Source organism: Sebastes umbrosus, chromosome 18 (assembly GCF_015220745.1).
Source record: "Sebastes umbrosus isolate fSebUmb1 chromosome 18, fSebUmb1.pri, whole genome shotgun sequence".
In the NCBI taxonomy this organism is placed as follows: domain Eukaryota; kingdom Metazoa; phylum Chordata; class Actinopteri; order Perciformes; family Sebastidae; genus Sebastes; species Sebastes umbrosus.
Genome location: NC_051286.1, coordinates 24,316,443 through 24,343,528, shown reverse-complemented (window position 1 = coordinate 24,343,528; position 27,086 = coordinate 24,316,443). Strand labels below are relative to the sequence as shown.

At 40.8% G+C, this 27,086-nt stretch overlaps 1 protein-coding gene across 1 annotated transcript; it reads right to left on the bottom strand.

Annotated features, from left to right (window-relative positions):
* Positions 1–3,743: 3,743 nt before the first annotated feature.
* Positions 3,744–23,605, bottom strand: si:dkey-119m7.4 (uncharacterized protein LOC560629 homolog). Its single transcript, XM_037751589.1, has 10 exons — positions 22,124–23,605; positions 19,561–19,664; positions 19,214–19,368; positions 18,078–18,246; positions 16,680–16,803; positions 15,215–15,321; positions 10,752–10,963; positions 9,380–9,488; positions 5,623–5,835; positions 3,744–5,126 (listed from the first exon to the last, which is right to left on the bottom strand). The coding sequence occupies exons 1-10, from the start codon at positions 22,499–22,501 to the stop codon at positions 5,042–5,044; spliced, it is 1,656 nt and encodes a 551-aa protein (XP_037607517.1). The 5' UTR covers positions 22,502–23,605; the 3' UTR covers positions 3,744–5,041.
* Between the last annotated feature and the right edge of the window lie 3,481 nt (positions 23,606–27,086).

Genomic DNA, 27,086 nt, shown 5'->3' with positions numbered 1-27,086 from the left:
TACAACATGGTTTCTGACATTCAGCGGTTACAATGTTAGACTCTTACTGTATGTATGTATTTACTGAAATATGATCTACATTTCATGTTTTCAGCTACTTAACACAAATCTAGTCACACCTATTGTGCTAATCCATTCTTCATTTAGTACTAATATAAAGTATCTGAACTTACTATTTACATATTTGTTTAGTCTGGGTCTTTACTGTCATATTGTAGTCTCAGTGCTGTGTCAGAGTTGTTGTTTTTTTTATCTTGATCAAAATTACATTTTATTCACCATGAATAAACTAATAATACAACTAATGAATACTGGCACATACTGTATATCAACTATTAGCAGTTTCATTACAAAACCTAGATCAGCATGAGCCTTAATGGGAAATCCATATCAGTCAAACCCTAGAACTTTATTAAGAACTGTGCTATGAATGAAGTCTATTATAGCCTTTACTGCCTTACCAGGCCCTCTGCTAAATGAAGAACCAGTTGCTGCGTGATGTCTACAGGCTGGTTGCTCAGTGTTGACAGCCAGGCTGCCCTCTGCCAGCTTCCCACAGCTCATAACCTACAGCTGCTCTGGCAGAACGGAGTCACACACTGACCCTTACTCGCACGCTGACATCATCCACCCAAATAATGAAACTGATACGGAATTTGAATTAATCAGTTGCTATTTCTGCATATTTTGACTATATAATATATAAAATATAAAGTAAAGAGGTGATGCTGTTAGTTACACATGTGTCAGACATGTCAAAACGTAGTGATGTTTTCAGTTTCAGCTGTGCTGGACATTTAAAAAAAGTCTACTTTAGTTTCCCCCAGGTCATGTACGGGCACAGTTTGGGAAACACTGCAGGCGACCAACAAGCAATTGTTTAACTATATTAGACTACAATAGTTAGCCATTGCAGCCAGATTACTGTCATCTATTTACACATAATCAATTATTTCTTGGTTGTGTTTAGAAAGTAACCAACAAGTCGCAAAAATCTCAGGAGATTCGCTGCCCGACGACCTATCCTGACTGTAACCATTGGAGGTCAATACCTAACCTTAACCATTGGAGGTCAATACCTAACCTTAAGTATTTGAGGTCAATACCTAACCTTAAGTATTTGAGGTCAATACCTAACCTTAACCACTGGAGGTCAATACCTAACCTTAACCATTGGAGGTCAATACCTAACCTTAACCACTGGAGGTCAATACCTAACCTTAACCATTGGAGGTCAATACCTAACCTTAAGTCTTTGAGGTCAATACCTAACCTTAACTATTTGAGGTCAATACCTAACCTTAAATATTTGAGGTCAATACCTAACCTTAACCACTGGAGGTCAATACCTAACCTTAACTATTTGAGGTCAATACCTAACCTTAACTATTTGAGGTCAATACCTAACCTTAACCACTGGAGGTCAATACCTAACCTTAACCACTGGAGGTCAATACCTAACCTTAACCATTGGAGGTCAATACCTAACCTTAAGTCTTTGAGGTCAATACCTAACCTTAACTATTTGAGGTCAATACCTAACCTTAAATATTTGAGGTCAATACCTAACCTTAACCACTGGAGGTCAATACCTAACCTTAACCATTGGAGGTCAATACCTAACCTTAACTATTTGAGGTCAATACCTAACCTTAACTATTTGAGGTCAATACCTAACCTTAACTATTTGAGGTCAATACCTAACCTTAACTATTTGAGGTCAATACCTAACCTTAACTATTTGAGGTCAATACCTAACCTTAAGTCTTTGAGGTCAATACCTAACCTCAACCACTGGAGGTCAATACCTAACCTTAACCATTGGAGGTCAATGCCTAACCTCAACCATTGGAGGTCAATGCCTAACCTCAACCATTGGAGGTCAATACCTAACCTTAACCACTGGAGGTCAATACCAAACCTTAACCATTGGAGGTCAATACCTAACAATCATCTGTGAAAACAGGTGAAATTAAAAGTTTTGGTGGGTGATTTTTTTTTTTCAGGCTAATTTTTTCTAAGTGTTTGTTATTGTAATACTAATTTCTGCCACAAGAGGCTTACGTGCACCACTACTGCATGTTCTAAATAGGACTAAAAGCATTCATGTTTTCTTCCAGGTGAGTTTTAATTTATAAAACCTAACACACAATATGTGTTCCTGAATATTACAACAAATACAGAGAAAATGATCCCGATAAAATAAATAAATAAATAAATAAATAAATAAAGGAACTTAGTAAGATTATCCTGGGAAAACTTTTTTTCCCACCTGTTCTTAAGTCATTAACACATTAGCTGCTAGCAGACTCACATCCTGCTGTCAACTTCTCATAATTCATTTGAGCCTTTTCCCACAACAGTGCTTGTGTAACAGAAGGGTACTGCAGAAATTCTGCTAACAAATCTTTATTGTGCAAATAAAGTCAATAAAAACACTTTTCACAGCAATTTGACTCACAGACTTTGGTTCTGCAAAGTCTCTGTATTGAAATGTAAAAGTATACAGATGCATCAATACAATGATTTCACATAACAAGAAAAAGACAACATGTAAGAGCCAAGTCAAACATTTAGACATTTTTACTTAAATCCCTATTTCAAGTAGTAGTTGATGAGCTGTAATACTCACTGTACACCAGCAAGATTCAGCATTTATGTTTTAACGTCCTTCGCGATAAGCTAGCATGACATGTTTGGTACCAGTGGATTCCTTAAGTTTAAAACTGAGCCCGCTACAACCTAAAAATCCTAAATTGCGTTAATGCGTTAAAGTAATAAGTGGCGTTAAAACCAACACGTTATATCGGTTAACTTTGACAGCCCTAGATAATAATAATGATTATAATGGTTCCTGATAATACTGGTACCGGGACAGTTAGTTTAATGAGCTTTCACTGGCTGAAGATTCATTTGATATGCAGCTCAGCACTGTGTGTCAAGTTGTTCTAGTCATAAATCAGAAATAAACATGAATTCATTAATGAATTAAATAATTAAAATAAATTGTAAAAGTGTATACAGGCTTAGAACATTATAATAGAAGTATATGATGTCCATCCCCATACTCTATTATGTCTCATTAGTTGTTGCAGCAATTTTTGGGTTGATACCATTTGTTACACAGATTTGGTGCTAAATTTAACCATTTTTTTACCACTCGAGAATTAATAAAAATGATCAATAATCCCTCCAAAATACCACATTAAGACACCAAGACCTTGAGGAACACCGTAGAAAAAGCCATGCTGTGATTTGGTATCAAAGACATTTAGAGAGATTTCTGCTAGAATTGCATTTTTCAGTGATTACATGGTGAGCACTTCTGTTGTGTAAACTGCTCAGAAACCCCCGTATTGTCAATCTAGCTAGGAAAGCCATCCATCCTCTGAATGCTCTAGGTCTCTAGTTTGTGTTTGTAAAGTTTCATGAGGCTGTGAGTATCCTAGAGGTCACCACAGGTCATTTTATACAGAGAGGTCAAGTTTCAAAAAATGGTCTCACTGCAATGAAATGTCTCATATGGGGACTAACATCATCACACATGAATACAGTTGGGCTCATTGGATCCACAAGAGTCTCAGCTTTACAGTGATAATCATTCAAATAACTGCATTGTTTTTGCCCCAAACTGCATGTGATTATCATAAAGTGGGCATGTCTGTAAAGGGGAGACTCGTGGGTACCCATAGAACCCATTTTCATTCACATATCTGGAGGTCAGAGGTCAAGGGACTCTTTTGAAAATGGCCATGGCAGTTTTTTCTCGCCAAATTTTACATAACTTTGGAGTGTTATTCAGCCTCCTTCTCGACATGGTTGGTACCAATGGATTCTTTAGGTTTTCTAGTTTCATATGATATCCATACCATCACTCTATAAAAAACCTGCTACAGCCTCGGATAAACAGTAAAGTTGATCGGGTCTCAGAGACAAGCATCCCAACAGAGAAGTGTTTTATTTGGGAGTGTATCACCTCATAGTAAGCCGACAGTTGTGGAGGAGTGTGTTGGCATAAGAGACAAGGAGCACCTTGCCGCCCACAGAAGGATGTACGCTACATGTAGCACGTTGCACCAACTTCCAGAACACAAACAAGATGAGAAAAGAAACAGTTCCCAAACAATGTTCATCAATGTGCTGCTATAACAGCTTCCACTCTTCTAGTTTCAGTCTGTCCACCAGTTGTTGAACCTGCTGAAGGGATTTGCTCCCACAAGAGCATCAGTGAGGTCCAAACTGTTGTCTTTTAGAATCTTCAAGCTTATCGTTTTGGTTTTCACCCATAATTCCTCTCACCAATATCATTTCCAGCAACAGCAGGCTGCGGATTTTCAGCAAAATCTTTATAGAGTGTATCATCACTTCGCCAATGTTGTGCTTCCAGCTTGCTCTGCTGCCCCCCAAGTGACCACAAATAATGAATGAATGCAGCTTTAAGGCCTGAAACATTCTCTGGTAAATCACACTCATTTCAGTCATTTCAAGTGTTGTGTACGAAAATGTGTTTCCTGGACTTCTTGCGTGAGTTACTGCAGCAAATAGGTGCTATGTAAGCGGATGAAGCTGCCTCCTTTATTTAACATTTTCATTAGGTTTTGCACATACACCACGGCACCAGTTTAACCAGATTCACCAGTTTCTAGCTATAATGGCTCCTTGAGGACTGAGACTGTCATTTGTATTGTCATACCTACTAGCGTATGGAGTACATTTCATTCTTAACATTACATAAAGTGAGTTATTTTAATTCCACTGACAAAATAAAATAAGATAATGATATTTAACACACTGGAATAAATGCATAGATGTCGTATAAAAACAAACTTGTACAAAAGAGAAGTGAAAAAGGGTAAAAATACTTACACACAAACTGATGGATAACTGTTCAGAATCTGGATATCTGGCAAAGAAGACCTATAAAAACAAAGTCTAATCTGGACTTCAACTGGAAGCACAGACGTTTGCCTTTTTGGAAAAGTCCTGAAAAATACTGACTGCCTCATGAGATGTGAGGTTAAACCGAAGCTGCTGCTGTACATCAGTCCATCCTGATGCCGCAGCCGACGTCCGTTTTCCACGGAGGGGTCTCAAAGACGACTGGCTTCACACCGCCATACTCCTCGCTGAAAGAGAAAAGATGGAAACTCAACTTGTTAAAGAGTGTTTTTTGTTGCTGAGTTAATGACAAATCTCCCTTTAAGATACATTTTGAACAGATAAAAAATGTGTGATTGATTTGTGATTAAATAATTTAATTAATTGACAGCCCCAATAATTTAAAAACTATTAGAGACTATTCTTGCAGTGATTACCTTGAACTCTCATCACCCACTCAGCTAGCTACCATGAGCAAAAACATTCAGAGTTTCTTCAGAGAAAATAGGCGAGATAAAAAGCAAAATGTGTCGTGTTCTAATATCCAAACATTTGACCATTATTTTGGTTGATATACAACTTCCTACCAAAAAACAATTGTTTCATAGTGTAGTAGCTAAACTCCACAAACAATCTCTATTCATCTCTATTGTTTTAGGGGCAGAGACAGATATCTCAGAGACAGATACCTCAAAACCTGGACAAATACATCTATCTGTGTTGTTGTTGGTGGTGGTGTCACACCTGAGGTCGGGTCCCTCTATGTCTTCGATGGTGTCAGGCAGGGGCTTGTTGGCGGTCTCAGGTAGCAGCAGGGTGAGGCCAGAGCCCAGCAGAGGGCACAAGCCACAGAGAACCATGGGAGCCTGGGGACTGATGTTCCTCAGAAGGTACAGCATGGGAGCCAGGACCCCTCCAGTCCGGGCGCACATGGAGCTGATACCGATCCCATTCTGTCTGTGAGGGACGGACAAAGAGAGTCAGAACCTAAAAGGCAAAGAAATCTTTGACCTGTGTTGATCTCGGTCTGATAGAACGTGTGTAGAACATTTGTTAACATGGACACATTATAATATGCACTAGGGCTGTTACGCATTAACGTAAATTCATTTTAATGCCACTAATTTCTTTAATGCATTGATGCAACTTGGGATTTTGGGGTTTTAAAGCTAGAATGAAGATACTGGCATTATATTAAACTACAAACATAAGGAATCCATTGGTACCAACCATGTAAAAGTAGCTTGTCACCAAGGAGGCTAAATAACGCTCCAAACTTATGCTCAATTTTGGCAAGGAAAAACTGGCATGGCCATTTTCAAAGGGGTCCCTTGACCTCTGACCAAAAGATATGTGAATGAAAATGGGTTCTATGGGTACCCACGAGTCTCCCCTTTACAGACATGCCCACTTTATGATAATCACATGCAGTTTGGGGCAAGTCATAGTCAAGTCAGCACACTGACACACTGACAGCTGTTGTTGCCTGTTGGGCTGCAGTTTGCCATGTTATGATTTGAGCATATTTCTTTATGCTAAATGCAGTACCTGTGAGGGTTTCTGGACAATATCTGTCATTGTTTTGTGTTGTTAATTGATTTCCAATAATAAATATATACATACATTTAAATAAAGAAGCATATTTGCCCTCTCCCATGTTGATAAGAGTATTAAATACTTGATAAATCTCCCTTTAAGGTACATTTTGAACAGATCAAAAATGTGTGATTAATTTGCGGATTAATCGCAACTAAATATTTTAATCGACCGACAGCCCTAATATGCACATAAACACTGGTCGATGTACAGAAAATTTATCAGCAACTATTTTGATAATCAATTCATTGCTTATGCAATCCTTCAATCTAAACTGACCTAACATGACCTACTTCTAGCTTCTCAATCATGAAGATGTGCTGCTTTTCTTTGTCTAATGTGATAGCAAATTGAATATCTTTGTTTCAAAGTCATACCTAACCATAGAAGAGGTGGCGATAGACTTAGAAAACGAGAAACATTTTGGATCTTCACTTTAAAGGCTACTGAGCCTCCAGGACTGAATGATTAAGTAGACTTGTTGCCATTCCTGTAATATCCTCTGACTTGCTAAACATCATGTCCAGTGACTTGAGTTGTTTAATCATGTTTCCAGTGTTTTTGTAAAGATCTATAATGGACCCTTAACACCTCCCACATGGTGAAGAAAGCTCAACCAGGGGCCCAGTCCCTCCCAAAGTCCACACTCTGACTCACAGACTTTGAGGCGCATTCCCGCAAAGTCTGTGAGGGTTTAGTGCTGTCAAATCAGTCCCACTGTCAAATCCTCAAGCCTCTCTCGCTGACATTGTGAGTCCCTTTATGAAAACTTTCCGTAAGTCCTTATTTCTGCAGACTCTGCCTGAGGGAATTACCCACAATAATTAACGTTGTGACGTTAAACACAGGGCTACCACGGTTACCAGGGGAAGCCTGGAGGTATAAAAAAAAAAAAAGGTAAACAATGAGGCCGGCACATCGGCGTTCAGCCAGGAGTATTTCAATTTACACAGAAACATTAACATTTTAATGATTTAAGGATTTAATTTTGCTTAATGAAGTTAGATTTTTTTTGACAGTTACCTCTAGTCTCGTAAGGCAAGAGCCTGGAAGACGTTCAAATAGGCAGTAAAAAACGTAAACTATAAAAACCCACAATTGGCATCGTCAAGGTAACATGATATGTCGCAGCAAAGTGCTGTCCTATTGTCATATTTATACCATTACAAGCCCTCGCAGCCTCTCACACTATTTACCAGGTGACGTCAGTCAAGTACCTGAAGGTTCAGGGTTTAAGGGCTTAGGGGGGGACACTGGGTTTGGGCCAGGCTAAACTTCCCTCTCAGCTCCTAATAAACTTTTACAGAAGCACCATAGAAAGTATCGTCTGCTACTGTGCCAGTGTGTGGTATGCCAGCTGCACTGCTGAGAGCCAGAAAGACTTTGTCCGGGTGGTAAAAACTGCACAGAGGATTGTGGGAACTGCGCTTCCAAAACTTGAACAGTGTATGCTAGTCGTCTAAGTAACAAGGCTATAGCAGAATCAGTCATCAGCATCTTTTATTAGGTGTTTTTATCCTTCTTGTTTTTATGTTATTGTCTTGTTATCTCGTTCTATTGCTGCTGTTCACTGAAAGTCACTAAATGTCATTTCGTTGTATGCCTACAATGACAATAAAAGTATCTTGATCTTTTTACATATTAACATTTTTACAACCACTTATCTGAGCATTACACAATACTCCTCGACCTGACAAACTGGGACTAGGGCTGTCAAACAATTAAAATGTATAGTTGTGATTAATCGTAAATGAATCATACATTTTTTATCTGTTCAAAATGTACCTTATAGGGAGATTTTTCAAGTATTTAATACGCTTATCAACATGGGAGTGGGCAAATATGCTTCTATATTTAAATGTGTGTATATATTCATTATTGGAAATCAATTAACAACACAAAACAATGACAGATATTGTCCAGAAACCCTCACAGGTACTGCATTTAGCATAAACAAATATGCTCAAATCATAACATTGCAAACTGCAGCCCAACAGGCAACAACAGCTGTCAGTGTGTCAGTGTGCTGACTTGACTATGACTTGCCCCCAAACTGCATGTGATTATCATAAATAGGGCGTGTCTGTAAAGGGGAGACTCGTGGGTACCCATAGAACCCATTTACATTCACATATCTTGAGGTCAGAGGTCAAGGGATCCCTTTGAAAATGGTCATCCCAGTTTTTCCTCACCAAAATGTAGCGCAAGTTTGGAGCGTTATTTAGCCTCATTCGCGACAAGCTTCCATGACATGGTTGGTACCAACGGATTCCTTAGGCTACAACCTAAAAATCACAAGCTGTGTTAAAGAAATTAGTGGCGTTAAAATGAATTTGCGTTAACTCTGACAGCCCTTAGCTAATACATATCACAAATATGGACATCAGCTGTACTATAAAGCATTCTGGCTGGCATTGGACTGTATGTACACTGTGTTATCTTGCGCTCTGAGGGAGTCAAACTCTTTAACACTGCACATTTAACAGCAGCTGCTCAGTTATGCAGACAGTCTCCTTCTGCCTGAGTCTGCTGAGGACACAGATACGTGTGAATAACAATAACTAAGATAGAGACTTGGAGTGCTCCGTGATAAATGGACAGCATTGTAAAATCAAGACAAGCTACCAAAACGTTATCTATGTTCCATAAAGTCCTTTGCACACCAGACAATAAGTATAGACGGCTGATTGCTTTGAGTCAAATGGCTTTTATGGCATCAAGCCTCGATTACTATATAGCTGGCTTCATTTCAGCATGTACCACAGGGTGATAAACCACTGAACGTCGTACAGCATGTCCTACGCCATACAGGGACATCCAGGACAGGATCAGGACGCTCAGGAAGCTTCTTGGGAAGCTTTTTTAGTCAGGAACACACAGGAGAGTTTGGGAGGGAAACACTCACCTGATGACAGTGGGGAACACTTCAGCTGAGTAGACGTAAATAATGGAAAGAGAGGCTGTGATCCCGAATTTCCCAATCATGGCCAGCACGGTTTTAATGGCGGACAGTTCTAGAGGAGAGGGCAAAGAAAAGTGAGGGGGAAGCTTCTGACACAGACTGGAAACATGGAGAAAATATAGAACATGAAAACCAGCATATTTCCCATCTGCCAACTACATTTTTAGAATAGATTAGAGTCACCAGCCACAGCAAAAATGTACCACCTTTATTGGCTGGTGTTAAAACAGCAGTAGGCAGGTTGGAGTAAATATGATTAAAAAAAGTTATTTTTATAGAACGGTCACTATTCAGTAGTACATGAGACAGGTAATCTGAAAAAGAAAAATCATGTTCCTCCGGTGCTCCTAATGGCATCTGCAAGATTTCACAGACCGGAAGAAAACAACCAATCAGAGCTGATCTGAAGCCTTGCCGTCTCTGAGCAGCTGTCAATCACTCGCAAACTCCGATCAAACGGTCAAACTAGGCAGCGCTGATCAAATATGAATCAATATTCTGTTACTGTAATGCCTATTTCTCTCCTCAAATGTTTTCTGAAACATCTTGTAGTGTACTGTTTAGCTGTAAAATAGCCTTCAGCTATCAAGCTCACTCTTCTGTGGAACCAGCTCCCAGTTTCAGTCCAAGATGCAGACACCCTCTCCACATTTTAGACTTAAAACTTTCCTCTTTGATAACGCTTATAGTTAGGGCTGGTCAAAGGCTGGCTCAGGCTGCCTTGGACCAGCCCCTAGTTATGCTGCTATAGGCCTAGACTACCGGGGGACTTCCTATGAAACACTGAGCTCCTCTCTTCTTCTCCTTCTGTATATATTCATATCCCATTCATGCATGTTACTAACTTGATTTCTTCCCCGGAGTCTTTGTGCTTTCTCTTCTCGCAAGTATCCATGGATCGGGGTTACACCTGGATTGTGGTTGCGTCTGCTGCCTGCTTGAGACCCACTACTCCTATCATCATTATCAGCCTTTTTATTATTAGTAGTAGTTATATTTCTATTATTATTACTGATATTTCTATTATCACTATCATATCCACTGGTATTGATTATTGTTTAATCTTATTTGTATTACTACTTATAGCTGTTGTTTATTATTGTGGTTGTTGTGCAGCCTGAAATCAGAGCCATGAGGAGGTGCAGAAGATTAGTTTTCACTTGAATTACAATATGCTGAAAGGTTATTATGGAATTTTTGCCCATTGATGCCAAAAAATATTCTGCCTACTGCCTCTTTAATTTTCCTGTTTGGACAATCTGAGAGGAGGTCTACAGGATGCAGCTGAGCTGTACATGAGCATGCATGTCCATACCATTGGGGATGAAGATGGTCAGCAGGCAGGCCGTGCCGCCCACAGTCAGAAAGGCTAGCTGGGAGATCTTGCGGGAGCGGTTGAGGGTGAACAGGGTGATGGTGCGTGCAGGCATCTCTACCAGGCCAAAGATCATCTGGGTCAAATAGATGTTCATTCCAAAGTCAGAAATGTTGAGAGACAGGCCGTAGTACACGAGCACGTTGGCGAACCTGAGACAGGTAGGAAGAAGTAGAAATATAGCATCATTTTGGAGGACAGTTTAATGCCCTTCATATAGATGTGTAACCTCGTTCTTCATCATATAACCAAAGCACTGTCCCTGTATTCAGCAGACAGGTGAGACTAGATCTCAACACCTGGTGGTCACCCTGCTGGGCGTTGATGTTGCAATAGAACCAACAATTGACTTTCACTTCTTAGAAATACACGTTCTCCGGCTGGAGGGGATGTTCCCGATGCGTACTATCTGGTTTCTCTGTGAGAGAGTCCAGAATACAGTTACAAAGGGAGGTGTTCAGGCCCAGGGGACCCAACTTCCACAGCAGCTCTTGGGGGATGATTGTGCAGACTTCCTGGTGGGCGTGTCGTTCATGGCTTTGAACAGTACATGTTCATAGGTGGCAGCTTCCTTGAACATTTGTCCCCACAGGTGGAAATTCTTTTCCACAGCACTGCACTTGTCAGACACCAACACACACACACAACAACAGAAAAAGACAGAAGGCAGTACACACTCAGGCCTATTCAGCGACGCCTGTTGTTTAAGGCGGCTATGACTGTCGGTATCAAGCTTTTCCCAAAGCGAGCCCCATTGCTCCTCAGTGTTCTGTACCGGTGCCCGGAGCCGGGCATTATGGTAAAGTGGTGATTGAGTGGGTGTGTGATGTCCTGTGCTATTGAGATTGCAATGCGTACGATGCATTTGTTGTTTAGTTCTGTGAGGTTGGGTGTGGGGAGACCAATTATCCAGGCAGCATTGTTGGTTATGCGTGTGCGTTTTGGCCGGTTAGTGACGGCTAACATGTTAAAAAGCCGGTAGAACAGTAGAGTAGGATGGGCTGGATGATGCTCTGGTACAGCAGTAGGAGGAGATGGGGGGGGCAACATAAAGTCCTTTAAGTTTACGGATGACTGATAGTCTTTGGTGGCTCCTTTTTTTAATGTCATTGGTGTGTTGGTCAAACCTGAGTTTATTGTCCAGAGTCACTCCGAGGTATTTAACACTGTCAACTACTTCAACTGTTTGGGCACGGATGATAACGGGGTGCTGAGGATCGATTAGTATTTCCTTTGTTTTGCTGACGTTGAGGTGAAGATGGTTGTCCCCACACCACTGAGGTCTTGTAGGGCTGAGGTAGCTTCCAGCCGGCCACTCTGGTCTGCTTCAAAACCAGTTTAACCCGTTTAACAACTGGTCTGTAAAGAGGAGTTAGTATCACAGAGACATGGTAAGAGTAGCCTGAGGTGGGGGCGGGGGATGGCCTTGTAGGAGTGTCAGATGTTTGTTTAAGCCAGGTCAGGGATGTCCACTCCTCTGGTTACAAAGTTTACATGCTGATACAAATTCAGCAAGACAGTTTGGAGATCTGCGTGGTTATTAAACCTGTCTGCTTTGATAAATGAACCTCTTTAATATTTAATAATTTATATTATTCAACAGCTAGTCTGGTTATTAGTTTGCTGTTCTGTTTTTCTCAGGTTTTGTAAAAAAGTGTTTGTTTTTTTGTGGAAGAAAGAAAAAGTTTTACTCCCAACCTAAAGTTAACTGCAAACACTAAAACACATACAGGGTTTATAAAAAAAAAAAAAACTCACACTGAACTGTTATGATCATATTTGCAATTTACCACTGAAGCAAGTTTTACCGTTGCCATGGCAAATAACATTTGTTTTAATGTAGACTAGAGCTTGAAGAAGGAATAAAGACACTTTTAACAGGGAAGCCTGCACATGCACAAACTCACACAGGCAGTGCTTGAAGTAGAAACAAAATAAGTGCCGGTACTCCTCTTATTCACATGTTAGTGTGTGTGTGTGAGAGTGTGTGTGTGTGTGTGTGTGTGTGTGTGTGTGTGTGTGTGTGTGTGTGTGTGTGTGTGCGTGTGTGTCGGCCCCTATCAGCAATCTCTTGCAACTTATTCCTATTTATTAATTATTTCTTACTGTGTCAGTCATATTCAGTTGTGGTCTATTGCTATTATTATACTTGGGTTATGCATCTTCTATAGTAGGCCGTATAATACTCCAATTATATTCCATTATACACTAAAGAAAAACCTTATTAATATTATATTCCATTTCTGCCAATAGATCCCTCTAATTGTTACACACTGGTCCGTTAAAGCTGAAGTAGGCAAGATTGGAGCAAATATAATTAAAAAAAGTATTTTTTTTATAAAACTGTCGCTATATCCTGACAGTAGAACATGAAACAGGTCATCTGACAAAAATCATGTGTCTCTGTGTCCTCTGGTGCTCCTAACGGCATCTGCAAGATTTCACAGACCGTAAGGTCTCACTGCTCACCTCAGGTGACAAGACAGGCAGACGCAAGCGCTTGTCTGCCTCGCGGCATGGAAACGGCTTCTGTGATCTACTGTGTTCTGTCTTATGCTCCAGGGATGACATATTTTTGTAGGCCAACCAGGAAGTTAGCATTGCCCTGGTTCCCTCGACAAAAAGCCAATGGGATTGTTCCATTGGGTTTTGGATTACTGCAGAAAATAAACTCTGTGGTAAACAGACGTTTATAATACTTACACATTTTGTTCAGCAAGATAATCTTCACAAATTAACACAACTTTTATGATTTTTTAAGTATGAATGCAATCGCCAGAAGTAAAATGCTAACGTTAGGCTTAAACAAACTATGCCACGGTCGCATGAGCGCGAGTATACACAACAAGGCTGTAAAGGAGGACGAGTCGGCGTGATGACGTTTAGTAGTCTCATTTAGCCACTTGTTAGTGTGATGGAATTTTCTATTAATTCCTCTCTTCTTGGTCGGGAGGTCAGAGTGTTTGTCAGAGTGTCCCTCTGTTGACATTATTGGGTTGGAGTCCTGTCTAGAGGAGCCACCGTTATCTGCACAGCTGTGTCTGTAGTGGCGACCGTAGAGCCAGTCGCTGGGGCAACCAGGGTCAGAGATGCCAGAGGAACGGAGTAAGTCAAAACATGATAAGGGTAAGACACTGAGCACCAGGGAGGAAGGGCAGAGTTGTGAGGCCTTCACGCAGAGAGCACCTCAATGTGGAGACCTGACAATTGTTCCTTGATCAAGCTTCAATAAACCTTCTGTGTAAGACATCATCAGCTCGAGGGCCTTTTCCTTCCTATAAGTTAACTCGTGTATCAAATATTCCATCACAGTTAGCAACCGCCTTCTTTAAGACACATATAGGCTTCAAAAAGTGGAATATTTATTGATGAATTTTATGTCATATAACAAAACATTAAAATCTTTTCAGCTTGTGTTAACCACAGACCTTATTTCAGGCATCTAACTAAAAACCCATTGACTTCCAGACGAGGGAACAGGAAGTGCTGGAATGCTAACTAATTTCTGGGTTTTAGGACTCATTCCTGTAACAATCTCTAGGCTACATATCTACAGACTATCAGACTAGTCACGGGAAGTGCATTATTATCATACTGTCGCTGATGTGTCGGTGTTTTTGTCTGCTGCTTTGTACGGAGCTGACACCTAATCGCTCGCTCTCTCTCCTCCCCGGCTCTCTGAAGCTCTGTACCCTGCTGTCTGTACCACGGATGTCCCCGTGGACCGCCGGTACAATAATTTTTTATTTTGATGTTAATAAAATGTACCCAAATTCACCAATATGTAGGATATCACTACGGACATTCATGTAATATTACGTCAGAACGTCTGCTGTATTAGCCGTGTGTTTACTACGTGTTTGTTTGCATATAGAGCGGGGAAGTGAGATCGGATCACAAGTGGCCAGGAGTGAACAGATGGGTTAGAGCTGTCCACTTGTGATCGGATCACTCAGGACGCATGTTAATGCCAGGTGTGAACAGGGCAATGTGGGAGGGCAACAAAACTCTAAGTGTCCCTCAGGTTACACACAGGGACTACGGAGTTCTGCTGTTTGGGTGTGTCATTATAAAACACTAAAAATTACAAATAAAAAAGTCATACTGTGGCACTACAGGATAACAATTACTGCTGAGTAGACAGACCTCTTGAACTGATCCCAGAGTATATCTATTGTGAGCACACTTGTAGTACTGTTCAGTACAGCTTGGCCCAGTTATCAGACCAGTGGCGTTCTACCCTACGTTGCCAAACTGTATCAACTCTGTAGAGCTTTTTTGTGTGTCAGATGTTGGCTTTACATGGACATAAGGCCAAAAATGCTGGAGAGACAAGAATGTATTTTCAGATTCAGATATAAACACGGATATAAAGAGAAAGGGAATGCTCTGCTCATACTCACCAGAGATAAAAAACGATCAAGGACTGCTTCCTCATTTTTGGGGTTCGAATAAGGTCTACGAATGAGTATTTTTTCTTCACCTCAGTTTTCTCCTCAATGTTATAGATCTGGTGAAACAGGGAGTAAGAGACTTTGGAGTTAGGGGAATAAAGTGACAAAACACAGCACTGCTGAAGTAGTTTGCATGTATAAATGATACTGACTTATGGAAACAGTTATGCAAAGTAATAATGGTTAATTCAGAGTGATGTCATGCAGTTAGTACACTCTCACTGCTACTAAAGGAAGAGGAGCTATTCAGCACTTATTCGGCAAAGATATATGTTTCATAAATACGTTTCATATCAGCCTCGTATTACACTTGCAGAAACGCACAATGCCACGTGGTTAACGTTGTGAAACGATTGGTTAGGTTTAGGCAACAAAACTACTTGGTTAAGGTTAGAAAAAAGCTCATGGTTTGTGTTAAAATAAGAACGTAACAACCGAAAAACGCAACTAGTGTAAATAACTAACAACCGGCATTAGTGGACTTTCTCATGTAAGCAAATCTAACAAATCTAACAATCATAGACTGTACATAAGAAGGATCGTAGTCACCGTGACGTCAGCCACTGGTTTGTGGCCTGTCAATTAAAAAGGTAGCCACGCCCTAAAGCATCCCCTGCTTTATGGTCTATTTGACTCTAAATGGGACCATAATTTACTAAATGAACATCATGCTGTATTGAAGAAGACTTGAAACTAGCGATTGAGACCATAAACTCATGTTTACAATGTTTACTGAGGTAATAAATCAAGTGGGAAGTAGGGCTCATTTTCTCATAGACTTCTATACAATCAGACTTCTTTTTGTAACCAGAGGAGTCGCCCCCTGCTGGCTGTTAGAGAGAATGCAAGTTTAAGGCACTTCAGCATTGGCTTCACTTCTCAGACCTCAGATTTCCCCACTGTACACACCCTGCGCATTGACTGGGGGTTACGCAACAAGTGTAAACACAGCGTTGGCACAGCAGTGTCTTGGGTGAAAGTCCTGTGTTTGTTGGATCCATCCACCACCCCCTGTGGACTTTCTTGCTCTTTATACTCCTTATACCCCATAACCTTTAATAATGGCCGCTCCATATGTCACTTACTCTGCGCGTCACTTGTTGTAATACGTCAATTGCTCTACTTGAATGCAGAAAAGTCCACATTAAAAGAAAACAAAACGCAATCAAGGTATCCGTGGTTTGCAGAAAACGTACAATGGCAACAAATTTCGTGCCGACTAGGCTGCTACAAATCATGATTAATTAATCAATGCTACCTTTTGCTTGTATTTGTGTCATTTTCTGTAGAGGCTTACAACTTCAGTTCTAGCTGTGATGGGTATTCGTAATTATTGTTGACATTTTGAAAAGATTGAATCAAAGATACCTATAGACTAGTAAATATAAATAATAAAAAAATGTTGCATCTCTACCTGGCACATCTCCAAATCTTTGATGAGCGGTTTCCCATTCATCTTTGCTGCTTTCTGGATCAGTTCCCATGCTTCCTCCTTTCTGTTATTGGCCATTAACCAGCGAGCTGACTTTGGCAACACCCTAAAAATGTAAAGACAAATTGCTCAGGTGACCTACTTAAAAAACACTTTCATAGACATTTCACACTGTGGATGAATTGATTTATTATAGCAAGAAAAAGGATAACACTTAAAAACTTAATGCAGCCATTATTCAGGTTTGTTTGACAAGTAAAAATGAGTGCTTTCTTCCTTCATGTCAACATAGACACATAGGTAACGCTGCTCGTTGTTAATGCTAGCTACCCCACTCGAGGGACAACTCTCTCACCGATCTTGGCTGGTTTTATTGGATTTTACCTGATTTCACTTTTGACACCGTTTTATTCGCTCAACATGCATCTCTCACCACTGCTACGCTGATGATACGCAGCTGTATTTTTCAGTTAAAGCCAAACGACATGGTTGGTATTTAGGACTGACCCGAATGCTTCGAAGCTTCGACCGTTGCCATGGTATTCAACATCCAAATCACTATTTGAATGCTTTGTTTTTTTATATTTTTTATGTATAAGTATGTAATAATAAAGTATAAATCACAAAATAGCTCATTAAATAATGAATAATCCCACATTATTCATATTCATTATTAATTATTATTAGTTATCCTCAGACAGATATTGCTCTTTGTTGTATGTTTAGGTGAGTGTGTGTGTAGTCTGGCTGCTATAAAGCAATGGATGGCACTTAATTTCCTTCAGCTAAATTCAGTCAAAACAAGGTTCTTCTTATTGGTCCTGATAAGTATGTCTCTGACCCTGACAAACCCTCCACAAGAAACCTGATTGTAATCCTTGTCTAAAATTTGAACTTTGACCCACACATAAACAAACCTGTCCTAACATGCTTTTTCCAACTTTGGAACATCACAAATCCTGTTTTTTTGTATAAGTGACCTTTCTTTATATCGCTGTACATGTAGGTTTCTTATTTTTCTGTATCCGTGTTCTGTGAAGCACTTTGTAACTTTGTTTCAAAAGGTGCTTTAGAAATAAAATCTCACTTAACTTTAAGTAAGATTTAAAGCAAGAGGCACACAGAGGGATTCTCCTCAAAGTAGGTCTTTACATTTTCCCCTTACTGCCACACTAAAAGTAGAGGAATTTGGCACCAAACATGCATGACGTGGAGCATTCGCTACACATTCTGTTTTCAGTCATAGGGGGATGAAAAGGGATCTCCATCATAGACTTTAACAAAGCACAACACAACCCAGGCTGCCTGTGATTGAGTTTGAAGATACTGGCCGACAATACTACACTGCATCAAATCTGGGTCACGCTGCTGCTCACCCACCAGATGTAAACGATGAAGAGGAAACTGGGCGCTGAGATAGCCAGCTGCAGTTTACGCCAGTCTCTTATGAGGTACGCCACTCCGGCCAGCAGAATGTAGCCAAAGCCGAAAAAGTAGTCGGTGATTATGCCGGCCAACATCCGCTGCTTGGATCCTGTCCATTCTGTGCCTGTATGAGACACAATCAGGACAGGGACACATGAATTACACGTCATACTGTATGTACATATAACTATTTAACAAACTACATATAGAATTATGTAGCCCAGTCCAGTCCATAATAAGCCACCATCAGGGTTGTTTCCTCAGACTTAACAAAGCTCGTCCAGAGCCACAGAAGACATTATACAACTGTTTTCACAGAATTAGTAGAATTTCTCATTACTAGTAAGGCCTTTGGGGGAAAATCAGTGGACTGTTCCTTTAAGATTTTTTTTTTTAACCCTGGTATATTCATCCATCTCTATAGAGTGCTCCAGGATTGAGTCCTAAATCCGGAAATGAGTTAGCATTTTATCACTTCCTGTTCCCTCGTCTGGAAGTCAATGTGTTTTTAGTTAGATGCCTGAAATAAGGTCTGTGGTTAACACAAGCTGAAGAGATTTTAACGTTTTGTACTACGATAGAAAATGTGTCCCTGAATATCCCATTTGGGAATTTTGAAGCCATTATGTGTCTTCAAAAAGACGGTTGCTAACAAGTGGCTAAATGAGACTACTAAACGTCATCACGCCGACTCGTCCTCCTTTACAGCCTCGTTGTGTATACTTGCGCTCATGCGACCGTGGTGTAGTTCTTTTATAGCGTAACGTTAGCTTTTTACTTCTGACGATTGCATTCACACTTAAAAAATCATAAAAGTGGTGTTCATTTGTCGAGATTATCTTGCTGACCAAAACGTGCAAGTATCATAAACGTGTGTTTACCACAGAGTTTATTTTCTGTAATAATCCAAAACCCAATAGAACAATCCCATTGGCTTTTTGTGGAGGGAACCAGGGCGATGCTAACTTCCTGGTTGGCCTACAAAAATACGTCATCCCTGGAGCACTCTACACACAAAATAGAGTTACAGTATTCAAACATTTTAAAACAGACTGCCTTTTTTTCAAACTTCTCTCTGGCGAGACACTGACCTAGGACAAAGGCATTCATGATGACTCCAGAGATGGATGTTCCAACTACAAAGCGAAGCGCGATGTAGACGTAGAAATTGGGGGCGAAAGCAGCGGCAACCCCAAAGACGGCCTGGATGGCCAGGCTAATGAGAATGATGATCCTGCGACCGTACCTGGAACAAGTCAAGACAATTCATTCCATGTGAAACAAAACTTGAATGTTGTGCTGATGCATAATTCTAAGACAGCACATGATGAATTAAGAGTAACAGTTCTAGAAAGTAATGCATAAGACAGATCCTAAGTAGTAAGGAATCATCTATTAAATCGTGCTCTGAAGATGGATGGGTGTCAAAAAAACTTACTTATCAGCTAAGCTCCCAAACACAGGAGCTCCAACTAGGAGGCCAAACATGTACATGGAGGAGCCCAAGGTGTTCAGGCTGGCACTATCACAGACCAGGTCCCACTGCAAGAAGCACAGACAAGTATTTCAATGAAAACATTTTTCATTTACCTGCTCAGTCTGAGAACTAAATCCTGAAAATCAAGTGTGGCAACACCTCACAACTACTATCCAGATTGCCATGAATTTTGGTCCGTATATTCATCTTACCCAGAGGGTAATTCCATTCCATTCGTTTTTGTGACCCCCTGACCTTTCTTTTAGTGCCAGGTGTGGTCCAAACACCTAAACGTTTTGGCCCACACCAAGGACTCTCAAAAACTCAAAAAGCCGGATCTCCATGGAATTAACAGTGAACATTTGTGTTCCTCAGAGGATGACTCATAGTGAGTAGGTTCTCCCTGATATTTCTTATTACACCACCATTAGGCCGGTCTTCTCCGCCCTCTCCATATCAGGTTCTCTGGGAGATCCATGATCACACGTCGCAGCACCAGCGTTTTTGTGCCGGTCCTCATAAGCTGTAAACAATGTGTAACCAATGTGGAAAGCATCTAGACGAGCCCACGCACGCCACAGGAGAAGGAGGTGAGAACGACGCTGCTGTAATTTATCAACACAATACAGTCCTTCACGACCCTTTTGTAAAATAATTAGTGACCTGTTCGTCATAACTTGTTTTAGTTGTGAACACATATAATCAATGGAACATTATTTAAAAGCTTTCTGAATCTGCTCTTTTGATTTACAGAATATGATTTTACAGGGCAAACATTTCCAGAAGAATTCAATGTTCAGACGAAGGCTGATATGTGCAAATAATAAAATAATTATTCAACTATAGGAAGTTTTGTCTTTAAGCTTTTAATAATAATGGTCCAAAATGATGTAAAATTGCAGTTTTGAGTCAGAAACCTTAACATTTTTCTTGGTGGAGGAATATTATAGGCCTACTATAGAAGATGCGTAACCCAAGTATAAAAATAATCCAATAAATAAATAGGAGCAAGATGTTGCTGATACCGGCGGATACACACGCCAACATGTGAATAGGGGGAGTACTGGTACTTATTTTTTCCCCCACTTCAAGCACTAAACAGATGTTTACATTACAACATGCAGCCTTTGTTCTTGAGGCTGTACATTAAAGATCTGCTCTGTTGGAGATCCATTTACAACAGTGTTTCTCAAAGCGGGACTCTGTCAGGGGGTCCGCGAAATAATTGGCTATAAATTATAAAAATTGTGCTGTATCATTAAAAGTTGCATATCTACAGATGGGGACCATTTGCAACAATAGAACAAGCATATTGTGTCCATTACTACCACCCACGTTAGCTTTGGGCCAATAGAAACTCGGATATGATTGTGACACAACACGTCAATCTGTCATGAACCCAACAGCTAGCTAGCTAGTTGACGAGCATGGAGAAATATTTGAGTCAGTCCATATTGTCAAGTGACGCTAAGCCCAAACTAGCTAGATTGAGAAAATATGACGACAGTTATATCGAGCGACAGCGACGGGAGACCAAAAGACTTTGGCCAATCACAGGTCATTTCAGAAAGAGAAAGGGTTTCTATTGGCTGTGCTCCGGTTGGTGGGCGGTGCTTGGTATTTCCTCAACTGATCTCAACATGGCTGCCGGGTCACAAACTTTCTCATTTTACAGCTAAACAGTACACTACAAGATGATTCTGAAAACATTTGAGGAGAGAAATAGGCATTACAGTGACAGAATATTGATTCATATTTGATCTGCGCTACCTAGTTTGACCGTTTGATTGGTGTTCGCGAGTGATTGACAGCTGCTCAGAGACGGCAACTGGACGGCAGACTCCAGATCAGCTCTTACTGCTTGTTTTCCTCCGGTCAGTGAAATCTTGCAAATGCTGTTAGGAGCACCGGAGGACACAGAGGCGCCTGATTTTTTTTTCAGATTCCCTGTCTCATGAATTACTGCCAGGATATAGTGATCGTTTTATAAAAATAACTTTTTTTAAAATCATATTTGCTCCATTTCTACCCGCTGCTGCTTTAAGGTTGAATAGTTTTAGAGCACAAATAGTTCCGATGGCACCCGAGAGTTAAGGGTTCTTAAATTATTCACAGCTGGGACATTATAGAGCGCCGCTCATTTTCCCATCAAAGGCTATACTGGAGGACTGGCCAACTTCCAGAAATTTCTAAATCAACTGCAGATCTGCCTGTAGCTGAACCGTCACATTTCCAACTGCTTTGTCCAATCACATCATTTTGGGCATGTAACAGCTCCGGCTGCCCACCCCTCAGTGTTACAAAACACAACAGGGTGTGTGGGCAGGCCGGAAGATGCCTGCGCTGCAGGAGTCCATTTCTGAAAACCTCACTGTGTTTACATGTCTCAGGTGTCACCATAAAACAGCCAAGCCCCTCCACATTCCTTACCTGCATGGAGTCCTCAAACACATCTGGTGAAAACATAGATTTTCAGTAAATTCAAATCCTGAATTGAGAGGCTGCCAGTTGGTTTTCCACTCACCTCAGTTACTATAGTGCTTTGGAAGGTCTCGGTGCTGTACTCCCACCCCCCCTGGCATCTCCCAGTAGGGTGTTCATCACCAAGAGCTGCAGCACCGCTGTGGTTCAAGGGAAACACGCAGGACAGCTCAGGCCGGCCATCAGGGGCGACCAGACGGCTGAAGTTGTAGTTCAAAGAGGACGGAGCGCCCGCCGAAGGCCTCGAGGGGCGGCATAGATACGGAGGAACGGCCCCAGTGAAGACAGAGACCAGCATGTGGAACGCCAGAAAGATCTGAGGTAGGCAGATCCATACATACAAGATCTTCTGGAACTTCCCAAAGCCTCCAATTTGACAGAGGATTTGATCAAAGTTAATTTTTTCTGGCACTGAAAACATGCTGCCCTGTAACTGATCAGGTCTGACTCAGAGAGGCCAAAAGTGCTCCAAAAATGGAGATGCACAAGCAGATAGAGGCAGAGGGTGTCAGTCAAATGTCTGCAATAAATGACTGGAGTAAATGTCTGCACCACGCTGATGATTAACAGGTAGAGACCGTGTCCTCATTCAGATGCAGTCACTCCTGAGTTGTTGTGCTCCAGTGGGAGAGCAACCTATGGCTATCTGCATCTGACTGTGCGGCTCTCTGAGAGGGACTAGGAACTACAGCTGGAGGGAGGTGTTTGCTCTGCGTGGGAGGAGCTGTCATATGATGATGGCTCAGCTGCTGCCCCTCCTTCTCTCACTCAAAAAGTTCCATAACATAAGGTTTACATTTACCCATGTAGACTTTATACCAAGAGTTTGTGGCCATCTCTTGGTTGAGACAAAGACTGAAGGACTGAAGTATCAAAATAGTGTACAAACACCTTTACACTGACATAAACTTCTCATGTTTACATTGAGGAAATGCAAAGGTATCATATGGCATTTGTGTTTCAGCTGTCAAGCTGGTTCCATTGTTCTCAGCGGGACGTTAACACCGGCTGAAAGACGTGCACATTCCAAATGGTATTTAGTTATTCATTTGAAATGGGATGCCATTTGGGGAGTTTCTAAGCTGGTGACACAAAAGACAAACACGCCAGGGAGGGATATTCATTATTATGCTCTGGCCACTATCATAAATCCCATTCCTCTGCCTTATTAGATCATTACTTGCCATTAGCTACTGTTGTGTAGTTTGACTTGTGATTCTTTCTCCAGGGAAGTGAGCCTCGCACTGGCACAAAGCGGACCTCACTATCAAAGCCATTCAAAATCCTGGACCGGAGAGCTCCCACAGGGGTAATCTGAGAGGACTGACGTCTGGCATTGTTTGGTGAGGTGTGGGGCTCCAGTGTTCATGTGTGGAGCGTCAACACATGGAATCCTATTCGAGGGTTTGTGTTTCCAAAGCAGAAAAAGATGATCTGAAAAGATACTAAAGAGAAATTTTACGAATACAATCAACTAGGTGGCAACTCGGCACATACCGACCCACAGGGCAAAAACAAGATCTCCCATTCAGTGCCAGTAAAGAGTGAGTGCTGCATGATGCAAAACAGGGTGTTTAGAATATATATATATATATATATTACACCAAAGGTCCTGATTGAAATACACCAAAACTAGGACTGTCCAAGTTAATGCAATAATAACGCCTTAAGGCAAATTTGTTTTAATGCCACTAATTTCTTTAAGGCATTAACGCAACTTGCAATTTTAAGGTTGTAGCGGGCTCAGCTATAAAGCTAGAGTGAAGATACTGGTATCATAGAAAACTAGAAAACTTAGAATCCTAGCTTGTCAAGAAGGAGGATAAATAACTCCCCAACCTTGCGCTACATTTTGGTGAGGAAAAACTGTCATGGCCATTGTCAAAGGGGTCCCTTGACCTCTGACCTCAAGATATGTGAATGTAAATGGGTTCTATGAGTCTCCCCTTTACAGACATGCCCACTTTATGATAATCACATGCAGTTTGGGGCAAGTCATAGTCAAGTCAGCACACTGACACACTGACAGCTGTTGTTGCCTGTTGGGCTGCAGTTTGCCATGTTATGATTTGAGCATATGTTTGATGCTAAATGCAGTACCTGTGAGGGTTTCTGGACAATATTTGTCATTGTTTTGTGTTGTTAATTGATTTTTAATAATAAATATATACATACATTTGCATTAAGCAGCATATTTGTCCACTCCCATGTTGATAAGAGTATTAAATACTTGACAAATCTCCCTTTAAGATACATTTTGAACAGATAAAAAAAATGTGCAATTAATTTGCGATTAAATATGAATCAATTGACAGCCCTAATTAAAACACTCTGGTGCCACAATTAAAAGGACAAAGCTGGACATATTTTTCTTGTTGCTTGAAGGAGGAGGACCAGACTTGTTGCTTTCATAGATTTCTTCTTCTTTTAAAACAGCATTATGCTGAATCAAAGCTCATTGTTTCAGCTCACATCAGGGGCCAAACAGGAATAATGGGTTGAAAGCCAATTTATGTACATTTTCACAACACCACATGTAAGGCATCCTATAGCCTGTATTGTTACCCTTCTTTGCTTTACACATTGTAGCACCATCTTGTGGTTAAATCAATACAACTCACCGGCCAAAATTACAAACAATAAATACAAAATTCCAGTGTAATTTTTTTGTTTTTCGTTTCTTTTCGGCCGTTGATGGCTGAAGGTAAGTAGGAGGTTTCTTTGCTGGGTTAGGAAGCGTGTTTGAAGTTGTTTGTTTTATGGTTTGGCGGCACCAGTAGTCCTTCCTTTGTTCCACGCCTTTCTCTATTTTGTGAACACCGTACGCTAAACAATAAACGACAGTATTTGCTGCCCTTATCCCTAGACATTTACAGAGTTGTAACGACTACACTCTTTAGATATCTTCAGTTGGACTCCTCAGTTAGGTAATTATCTAGAGTCTCTGCAATCTGCATTAAAATCAATGGAAATGATTAACAACAAACTACAGCTGTGTATTGGCATCAGGACATTCTTTAAATTCCTGCTAAATGCTGCTGCAGGGCTGTACGTTCACTTTTTTTGAATATAGTACTAAGTGCTACAGAGGTTGAACGTTTTGTAGCACGAGTGGAAGTATCAAGCAAGTCCAGTGTTATTATTTAAGGCATGAACGTGGGAAGTAGAGCTACAGCACCTCCTGAAAGCAGGTTTTATAAAAAAAAAAAAAAACATTAATTGATTGGTTTAAATTGAAAAGGTAACTTAATGTTAAAATTAGTTTATTCCCCCCTTTCTTACTAGAAGACAGGCAATATGTTATGTATGTCACACTCAATTTTTATTTAACCACCTTAAATCCAGGCCCATAGGTGGCACAAATAAACACACGCACGCCTAAGCAAAACCCTGCGGGAAGGTTTGGAAGATTTTGAGTGAAAGCAGCCAAAGGACAGGCTTCATCCTGTCCTTTCTGCTCGCTGTGTGTGCCTCGGTCAAACGGACACACCTCTGCTGTGTGCTGCTATCGGACAGGGGGGAAAAACTGAAGTACATAAAAACTCACGACGATGTAGTTACTCGTTCTCATCCGTCAAATACAGCCGCTTTGTATCTGACAGAGCTAGGGGGACTTGTGCCTCGGTATCAGATGCACAGGGGCGTCACAAAGAGGCGGTATTTAACCTAGGAATGTGAACGGGCTGCACACCCATAGCTTGTATATAAGAAGTGGACGTAGTCATCGTGACGAACACTGAATAAGACGTCTTTAGGCGACCAAAAATGTTACAATTAACTTTCATGACCTGAAAACACACTGTGAAAGGGTTAAAGTTCTGAGACAAAAACAAGAACAACTCCGAGACTGGACAACGCCGTGGTAACGACCTGTCAATCACAAGGTAGCCCCGCCCTAAAGCATCCCCTGCTTTATGGTCTATTTGACTCTAAATGGGACCATAATTTACTAAATGAACATCATGCTGTATTGAAGAAGACTTGAAACTAGAGATTGAGACCATAAACTCATGTTTACAATGTTTACTGAGGTAATAAATCAAGTGAGAAGTAGGCTCATTTTCTCATAGACTTCTATACAACCAGACTTCTTTTTGCAACCAGAGGAGTCGCCCCCTGCTGGCTGTTAGAAAGAATGCAAGTTTAAGGCACTTCTGCATTGGCTTCACTTCTCAGACCCTGGAGTTGCCTACTGGATTCAACAAGCCATTCAGATTTGGATCCCCTTCCTATGTCACATGCAGGCTCATTAGAATATATCGCCCACAGTACCATATTTTTCTCACAAGCCAATCAGAGCAGACTGGGCTTTTTCAGGAGGGGGGGCTTAAAGGTTAGCTAAAACGGAGCATTTCAGACAGAGGGTGAATATATTCAGACAGACAGTATGAGAAAAATAATGTTTTTTTTTATATTAAAGCATGTAAGCATGTTCTAGTAGAAACCCAAAATACAAGTATGAACCTGAAAATGAGCAGTTCAGCCCAGTCACACAGCAGTTCGTAAAATAGTCACGAAATGTAACGTATTGATTCGTGTACATAAACACAAATTTCAATTTTTTTTCGTGACGGTCAGCACTAAATCAATTCGTATGTAATCCATGTAATTGTGAAACGGGAAGTATAAGACTTTCACCCAGGAGACCGGTGTGTGTGTCCCGTGTCCCACAAGTCAAAGTTGATTTATTTGTCACGTAACCTCCATACTTAAGTAACAGTACTTCTGGAGTTATTTTAACCCAAACTGCGATCTTTTCCTAAAGCTATCTGGGTGGTTTTTGTCACGAAACTTCTATACTTAAAATACGGCACTTCCAGTGTTATTTTAACCCAAACCAAAAAACACCGGACTTTAACCCAGGAGGCCGGTGTGCGTGTCCCGTGTGAAACCATATGTCAAAGTTGATTTATTTGTCATGTAACTTCCGTAGTTAAGTTACGGCACTTCCAGAGTTTTGTTGCCAAAGCCTAACTAAGTCGATCTATTCCTAAGCCTGACTAAAT